The sequence below is a fragment of the Neophocaena asiaeorientalis genome, unplaced genomic scaffold (assembly GCF_003031525.2).
Source record: "Neophocaena asiaeorientalis asiaeorientalis breed wild unplaced genomic scaffold, Neophocaena_asiaeorientalis_V1.1 scaffold77, whole genome shotgun sequence".
Taxonomy (NCBI): Eukaryota; Metazoa; Chordata; class Mammalia; order Artiodactyla; family Phocoenidae; genus Neophocaena; species Neophocaena asiaeorientalis.
Window position 1 is genome coordinate 6,338,334 of NW_020174645.1, and position 9,002 is coordinate 6,347,335.

Consider the following 9,002-nt stretch of genomic DNA (forward strand, 5'->3'; position numbering starts at 1 on the left):
GTCAGAGAAGCTGCTTTCTAAAACACAGAGAGAGCAACGTGGCTTCCGCAGCTCTGATCCTGGTCCCCTCCCTTGCTAGCCACGTGGCCTCAAGCAAGTCGTTTAATCTCTCTAAGCCTCAGTCTCCCCATCTGCATGATGAGCACCACAGCACCTGCGTCATGGGGTTATCATGCAGATTCACTCATTCATTCATTCAACAAACATTTGCTCAGCACCTGCTGTGTAGCAGGCACTGTTCCAGGTGCTAGGAACACAGTGGTGAACAAGACAGACGAAATTATTGCTGTCTTGGAGCTGAACTTCTGGAGGGACAAGGCAAAGGATAACTAGGAGGAATGTGAAATATATAGTCCTTCATGGAGAAAAAGAAAGCCGGGAAGGGGAGTGAGGTGTGAAGAGGGAAAAAGATTCTGTTTCAATTTGAGAGACTGTTTCAATTTGCATTCAGAGAAGATAATACTAATAGTTAAAACTTCTCTAGCCTTTTCTACAGGCCAGGCACCTTTCTAAGCACTTTACGTACCTTAACTCAGTTAATCCTCAGAACAACCCTGTAAAGTAGGTCTGTTATCACCAGTTTTAGTGATGAGGAAGTTGGAACACTTGAGAGCTTAAGAACTTGCCCAGGCCACACAACCACTAAGAGATGGAGCCCGGATTTGAACCAGGAAGTGGCTCACTAGCCTTTGTTCCCAGTTGGCCTGTAGTCTTCACTGTGGCAGAGAGGGCCTGGCAGAGAAGGTGACACGAGCAGCGGGGGCATTTAGCAGTAGTAAGGGTGCACGAATAGGAGGTATGTCTTTACATTTTTCCTTAGTTACTCTTTTCATATAGTCTTAGTACGGGCCGCGGTGGGGCTAAGTGTTGTCAGCACATAATATCTCGTATTTCTCATCTGCACCCTAACCTCACAACGTAGGGCTCTAGTCCAATCCCTTTTGACAGGTGAGGAAACACACTCAGAGAGCTATACATAAATCACTGGCCCAAGAGGCCCAGCCAGTCAGAAAGAGAGCTGGGATGCGAGCCCAGGGTGCCTGCTGAGCGAGGCATCAGAGGGCTGTTGTGGGAATCCAGGACCGTGGCACCACGTGAATGGGAGGAGTCGAGCAAGACCTGGCTGTGAAACGGGAAAGGACTTCTTTTCATTCAGACATGGGGCTTTGGGGAGGTGGATGCAGAGGCCTGGAACTGGAGGGGGGCACGGGGTCCACAAGGTAGAGGTGGAGCAAGAAGGCAAAGCAGGGGTAGGGCGAGGAGAGATGGGCTACCCCCAGGCTCTTGTGTCAGGACCCGAGGCGAGAAGGGGGCTCAGGCCCTGGCCTGGATGAACGTGGTTGGGAAGACAGAGCCTTTGTAGGTTGCCAGGGAGTGCATTTGAAGGCTGAGGGGGCAGGGTCTGTGCAGGCTGTAAGGTCAGAGGTCAGATGTACAGGTGAGGGAGGCTTCAAAGGGAAATGGGGGGCAGGGGAGAGAGAAGAGGAAAAGCAAACCTAAGGCAGCAGAAGAAAGCCCTCGCTTTTGCTCTGTCCCCTCTACAAACACACACACTCTGCCTCTCAGGGTCCCACACACATGCTGAGGGAGGCACTGGCAGGCTCAGCCTGATACTCAGGGACAGCGCCAGATCAGTCCTGGACAGCGCCCAGCAAGGCAGGCGCAGCACGCATAGGGTTAACGCCGCCACGGCTGCCAGCCAATCACAAGGAGACCCTGATCCAGCCCAGCCCGCGGCCCTGCCCCTCCCTCCGCCCCTCCCGCGTCCGGGGTGGTGGGGGGGCAGAGAACCGGCGGGAACTGGCTGCTGAATGGTCGGCATCAGCTCCAGCCGTGCCTGGAGCTTCCCAGGTGGCACCTCACTTAAGCCGAGATTACTGTGAGGCAGCTACTCTCACTATCCCATTTCACAGATGACGAAACTGAGACTCAGGCAGGGAAAGTAACTTCCCTAAGGCCACATGACCAGTAAGTGACAGGGGTGGGGCTCAAGACTTAAGGACTGGAGCCGGAACTTTTAACTATCAGCCTCTGTGAAGAAAGGGAGTGTCCCCCTGTGCTGCTCTCCCATGTGGTCAGCCTAGGCTGGGATTCCCTCGGGTTCAGGCCGGAGGAACCCGGGAGCTGCTCTCCCGACTGTCAACAGGGGGCTCCCGAGGGCCATCTTGGAGGTTATCAGTACTCCCGGGCTTCCCTGGGCTGATGTCCCGGGGCATCCCCGACCCCAGCTCTCTGGGCCTCAGTCTCCCCTTTCCTACAGTGACACCGTGGGAAAGCCCATTCCCTCTGGCTCCTCTGGGCTTCCTGGCCCTGGATCAGCCAGTGAGCATGGTTAAATAAACATCCCCTAACCTCCGGCAGGAGAGGGAGGGAAGAAGGGAGGATGGCAGCAGGGCCAGCAGCCCCCCCACCTCTGCACACCTGTCAGCTCTCCCTGCCTGAACCCCTTAGCGCCAGAAACCACTTCCCCAGAACAGCCTGGAGGCCCCCAGGAGCCCCAGCCACCTGCAATCCCCTCCCAGGCAAGCCAAGTTCCTCTCTGTTCTTCCCTGAGGCGGCCACATCGGCCTAATCAAAGGACTCGGGGAGGAGGGACCCTCCTCCCTACCGCCTACGGGGTCGGGGGGGCCACAGAGCTGTGTCTGAGCTCCTGCTGTTCATGCCTGCCAGGCCAGGAGGGCCAGGGCAGGTGCCTGGACCAGGAGGGGGGAGGAGCAGAGCCAAGGAAGATGACGGAATCCTCCCCCAAGGGAATGTGGCATGCAGCAGCACCCACCCCAACCCTCAGGCTGCAGTGAGACCCCAGAGGAGGATCTCTGGGTGGGCAGAGGGTGGGGGGTGGTCAACTCAGCCCGGTTCTGGCTGTGGCCCTCCCCCTGGGCTAGCCCTTAACTCCTTCAGTCCTGGACGCAGGGGGAGAGGGAAGAGGAACATTTCAATGTTCTCCCTGCCCACCACGGTTTCCCATCTCTTCAGAGGGCACCAGGTTCTAGGAGACAGTGCTCCAGAGCTGCCACCTGACCTAGCTCAGCAGAACACCCTGGCTGATCCCTCTTCCCAAATCTGCCTGAGTGTCAGGACCCAGCCTCCCAACAGAGAAGGAGGCCCCAAACATTCACCACAGTCCACCTCTCTGGGATCTCAGCAAACTCCAACCAAAGAAGATCAAGTCAGAATTTATCCTCAGAAAAAGGTCTTGACTTCCCATACCTAGCAAGGAGAGCAACAGATCTAGGTCATGTTTCCCTTTTCACCAAAGCTGCTAGGGAGCTCAGAGCAAACCAGCTGCTCAGTCATAGCCCCTGGTGCTTTTCGTATCCTCTTTTCATTCTCTTTTTATTTGTGATCTGTTATTTTGGCTGCCCTAGTCCTGCTGCTTCTGTGTCTTAGCTAGTTATCCGATGGGGAGAATGTTTCAAGGAGGAAAGAGGGAGCCACAAGACAGACAAAACCAATCCCAGACAGAGATGGACAGACACCATGGTACCTCATCCATCTTCTCTGAGGTGGGGGTCCTGTCTCCAGCCAGGTCCAAGGCCACCTCAGTTGTCTGACCCAGAAGACCGGTAGGGTCTGGGGGTCCTGGCTCGGGTGGGGGCCGGGGCCCCAGGCCCAGGTCAAGCTCATCATCCTCATCCGAGTCAGGCAGTGGTGTGGGACTGATGTCCTCCAGGCCGGTGCTGGATGGGCGTGAGGAGGGTGGTGTGGGGCCTCGAAAGCCAGGCTGAGAGTTAGCGCCAAAGGGGGCCAGTGGGGAGAGCTGGGAGGAGGAGGAGGAGATAGGGCTGCCCTCCATCTGCAGCTCGGTGTCTGAGTCCTGCTCCCGAAGGAAGGGCAGCTTGGTGCGCTGCTCCTTCAGCAGCATCTCGATCCGTGAGTCCAGGCTGTCGTGGGGCTTCTCGGGCCCTGCAGGCGACGACTCCAGCGTGGGCGTACCAGGACTGTCACAGGGCTCAGGGCTCCAGCCGAAGGTCGGCCGGCCGCCCAGCTCCATGCTGTTGGCATCAGGGGGCGGGGGTCCAGGTGGCGTGCCTGGCTTCTCCTTTGTCAGGGGCTCAGTGGGCGGCAGGGGCGGGGGCACAGGTACTCTCCGGAACTCCCCACTGTCACGGGCCCCAAAGGGGGTTGCGGCAGCGGGCTCCTCAGGGGGCGGGGGGAAAGGGGGTACAGGAGTCTGATATGGAGAGAAAGCTGATTTGAATGTGACTCCAGGAGCGGAGGCTGCTTGGGTAGGCGGTGGAGTGTGGGCAAACGTGGCTGAATCCTGTGGCTGGGCCTTGAATGGAGGGCCACTGCCGCCCCCACTGCTGCTGACTGCCCCGAATGGGAGGTCCACGGAGCCCCTGAAGGTGGCTGTGGCCCCTGCCACTGCGGTGACTGCAGAAGAGTTGTGGACATAATGATGCTCGTGGCGGCGGTTGTAGGCGTCCGTGAACTTGCTCTCGTGGCGCCGAGCCTTGAAGGTCGCTGTGGGGTCCTGGCTGAAGAGGTAGGAGGGCGTGGGCTGGCGGCTGGAGTAGCTGGAGTCCTGCGAGAAGGGGGTGCCCAGGCGCGGCGTGAGCGGTGTGCCCTGTCCGTAGGAGTTGGGCGTGTCCAAGCGGCAGCTGGAATAAGCAGTGTCCTGGGAGAAGGGTGTCCCACCACTATTGGGGGTGACAGAGGATGAGCCAGAGCCACAGCCTGCAGACAGGCCACCATCTTTGAGCCGCTTCAGGGCATCTGACAGCTTGAGAGAGAGAGAGAGAGAGACAGAGATAGGTCTGAGATCACTGGGGGGAAAACGTGCAATAGAATGGGACTGTTTTCCCCTCTCACTCCAGCTACCGGGGAGCTCAGAGCCAAACTGGTCACTCTAGAGCTGCAGCGTAGTGAACGGAAGCAGCAGTGGCAGGGGGAAGGGGGGAGATTAAAGAGGAGTGTCTGGATGGTCCTCACCTTCTCTAATCTTGGGGTAGCCAATTATCCTCAGAGAACCTTGAGGGTTTTTCCTAATCCCTAAAGCAGAGTAAAGATAAGACCCTGACATCTTGGTTTGAACTGGGATTTCCTTCCTGCCCCAGGCTGTCAGATATCAAAGACCTTCCAGGTAGAGATAGCAGACGATGGTCTTGGAAGTGAGGGGGTGGCCAAGGGCCTTGTCCCTCCAACCTCTTGATGTTTTAGGGTTTAAATAGTGTAACACGTAGGGCTTCCCTGGTGGCACAGTGGTTGAGAGTCCGCCTGCCGATGCAGGGGACACGGGTTCGTGCCCCGGTCCGGGAGGATCCCACATGCCGCAGAGCGGCTGGGCCCGTGAGCCATGGCCGCTGAGCATGCGCGTCTGGAGCCTGTGCTCCACAACGAGAGAGGCCACAACGGTGAGAGGCCCGCATACCGGAAAAAAAAAAAAATAGTGTAACACGTAAAGTGCCTGATAAACAGCTGACCAGAAAGTAAGCAAAGACTGTTCACTCTGGAAAAGCTATTCCAGAGGGTGGCTGGGTTGATGCTGAGGTAGGAGCTGGGATGAGAACTTCCCCATGAGATGGTGGTCCAGGTGAGGTCCTGGGAGGCGGTGGGTGGCGAAGGAATCCATCTTGCTCTGGAAGGAGGGACTTGAACTCGGCTTTCTGGGGGCAGGGGTAGAGGGGTGCACGGGACACCAGAGACTAGGACCCTGGACACAGCAGTGTTTCAGCATTAACGTGGAAAGCACATGGACTCTGGATCTCTGGGATGGGAATCCCAGTGTGTGCAGAGAGAGGGCTGGGGGCCGTGCCAGAGGACAGCTTTGGCAAACAGGGCTTTCAGATCCCCTGCTGGAAGCCTTGGTGGGCACAGCCAGGCTCCTTTCCTGGTGTCTGACACTGGAGATGGTGAAGTGGGGTGGGGGCCAGCCACATCCAGGGAGCTGGTGATGGGGTGAGGAGGCGGGGAAAGGACTGACAGCCATAAACCCACCTGCAGGGTCTCATTCACGATTGGAGAGACAGCATCCAGCTCGCCCACTGGGAGGGTTTGGGGTGTGTATCGGCCCGTGACCAACAGTTCGTAGAACCGCATGCGGGTTTCCCCTGTGGAAAAGGCAAGGGAGGAAGGACTCAGTAAGGCTCCAGGATGGGGCAGCCCGCACAGGTGGGCATCCTTGTGGGGCCCCTGTGCCTGGGACCCCAAGCCTAGGGAAGCTAAGTGACCCGGACCAAGTTCCCACTGCTCTCTCTTTGTACCTCACTCAGGAGTCCTATCACCTCACTCCGGAGTCCGATCTGTTCAATGAAGCTCCTAAACTGTATGATTTTTCTGATCCTGAGATTCAGAATTTAATGCCTCGTGGCGCTGGGACTCCCCCAAATACAGAAATGCCAGCCCCAACACAAAGCCCCTTCCTGTCACCTGGGCCATGCCACCCAAAGAAAGGGGTAATCCCCATCCTCTCACCTTCCCACTTAACATCCAGGGCCTTGTAGCAAGTGAAGAGGAAACCCAGTGACACAGGAGTGACAGTTTTGTTGTTAACTCTCTCAGGTGACTGTCAGAGTTTGTAAAATGCACTCTAGTACTGCGTTACTGTGAACTCCACAAGGTCCTCCCCCGGCCCACTGAGCCACTCTGGTAACCCTCCACCCCAGCCCCACCCCCTGGCAGAGAGAGGCCTCTATAGACCAGGGGGCCAGATTATCTATATTTATAGAGCCCTCTGAGGCAGCTGCTTACATATGCAAAGGAGACGCATTCCTTGAGCTACTCTTTACCGGTCTCTTTCTTGAAATACAAACTTGGTGGCAGTCTCTAAGGGCCTTTTCTTTTTTCTTTTTTTTTGCAGAAATGAAATTTTGGTGAGGGCTGACTACTCCTTAAAATGGGCATGTGATGGGGGAGGGGCTCTACATTTGATTCTCAGGGAGAGGTCAGCCTGCAACCACCCAAGGGGTCTCCCCAACAGAGACTTGAGAAACTAGAGAAGGGGGGTGAAGGGCGCTGTGACTGGAACAGGAACCTGGCTTGTGCCCTGAGGAACCTCAGAATTAGGCACAGGTTTGGCAAGAGTTTATAGGATAACTGTGCCCACCCAGAAGCAGTATCCCTCCGCATCCCCAAGCAAGGTCTTAGAGACAGTCAATATGTGCTCATTATTAAAGGCGAAAAAGAAAGGTTTACATTTTCCAGTCTTGGGTTTGGTGTGCCCGAGTTGCCCCTAAACCCCGTGCTCACGAAACCCTTGGAAGCCACTCACCTAAACCCTCCCATGCAGGGTCTCCCAGGGGACGTCCCAGGGGCTCTGGACCCAACAGTCCCTGCCCAGTCACAGGGCTGGCTGGGCCTCAGAGCACCGGGCACTTTCTTCTGTATTCGTACGAGCTTCTCTAGAGAGGTCACAGGCAAACTTTAGGGGATGCCCTAGAGTCCTGCCAGCCCCCCAGCCAGCACGGAGGAGAAGCCTCCCAGGACCCTGAGGGTGGGCGGTATGGCTTCCCCAGCCCGGCTCTCCCAGCAGCCGCTCAGAGGCTCAGTGAGCACAGAGCGGGATTCCGCTGCTTGGGAGGTGGTGCTGTCTCTTTAAGAGAGAGGAGGGAAGACAGTGTCAACCCTAGAGCACCAGGAGCAGCCCGCCCAGCTCCAACGGGAGCATTATCAATGAAACCACACTCTGGGCCCAGATTGGTTCCCACTTCCAAGGGGAAGGGGCGGCCTGTGGGGGAGGGGCACTCCAGATCCCTGGAGGACTCTCTTTTTAGTGGAGGGACGTACTCTTTGGGTATTTAAAGGCGTTCTAGTGGCTCTCCGTCAGCGCCCCCACCACAAATAAACGAACCCTGCTTTCTCTCCTAACACAGACGGCAACACTGGGGACTGCCTAAACCCAGGCCACCAGGGCTCCGCGCGGGGCCCGAGGGGGTGTCAGCGGTGGGGAAGCCTCCGGGTGGTCCCTTGGGGTTCAGTGGCCAAGGACCGGCACATTTGGTAAATTACAGCTTGTCTCCTAGCAACAGACAACACATTTAGCTCCACGTGACTCTACCCTCAGGAGGGGGCAAAAGGAAAGGTTGTAGGGGGCACCTAAGGAAGAGTGAGGGGCTCCCCAACACTGCAAGAGGGGCTCTGGGAGAGGAGGGGGTCACACTGACAGGTCCTGTGGCTCCTCCGCGATGGCTGTCCTGAGCGGGCCTCCACTCACCTTTGGTGTCCAGCTCCACGTGGATGATATTGCCCATGACCGAAGTGCTGTGCAAGTGCTGAACCGCCTCCTTGGCTCCCCTGACCGTGGCAAAGACCACTTTGGCGATGCCCAAGTGCTTCTTGGTCTTGGGATTGTACAAAATCTCCACCTCCTCCACCTCCCCATACTTCTTGCACATGTCCCTCAGGAAGTTTTCACGGATGTTATCATTCAGCTTGGCAAATGTCACCTGCTTCGGAGGCACCGGGCCCACATAGAACTCATCGATCTGGCAGGGGACGAGGGGGAAGGGAGGTTGAGAACACTGAAACCGAATGGAAAACACAAAATTCCCCACTCGCCCGCCCTTTGAAAACAATGAAAGGTAAAAAATAAAAAAATTTTTTTTGGAAAAAAAAATGCACGCGGGCGGGCCCGGGAAGCGGAGGATTAAATCGTTTGGAACGTGGAAGTCCTCTGGGTTCGAAAGGAAAGGGGAAAAAGAAACAGTTTCTCTTTCCCCACCCCCTACTCTATCTTCCTCTCCCTGCTGCCAGCGCAGGGGCGACCCCTTGGGCTAGGAAGTTGTACCCCTAAAGCCACAAGACTGGGAAGGGGGGCGGGTCCCAGGGCCGAGCCCTTGCGCTGGCAGGAGCCAGGTGGGGACCCGGAGCCCCCAGCTGGGCGGGCAGGATACTGTATCAGCGCCTTGATTACAGTTTCACCGAGTGTTATTCTGTTTACAGTAGCCGAGAGGGGACACCCCTCTCTTTGCCATCTCCCCCTCCCCGCCAAAACTTCCCAGGCCCCGCACGGCGGGAACTCAGAATCCGGCTGGGCTTGGTCAAGACTGGCGTTATTTTCG

The 9,002-nt window shown here is 56.9% G+C and overlaps 1 protein-coding gene across 1 annotated transcript in view; it reads right to left on the reverse strand.

Moving 5' to 3' along the window:
• Window positions 1-9,002, reverse strand: part of SETD1B (SET domain containing 1B, histone lysine methyltransferase) — a 23,037-nt gene that overhangs the window by 11,379 nt on the left and 2,656 nt on the right. Inside the window, exons 2-4 of the mRNA XM_024758470.1 lie at window positions 8,156-8,426; window positions 5,941-6,053; window positions 3,488-4,726 (exon numbers count right to left, since the gene is read on the reverse strand). Of these exons, the coding sequence (XP_024614238.1) occupies window positions 3,488-4,726; window positions 5,941-6,053; window positions 8,156-8,426 (1,623 nt within the window). The remainder of the gene's footprint in view (window positions 1-3,487; window positions 4,727-5,940; window positions 6,054-8,155; window positions 8,427-9,002) is intronic.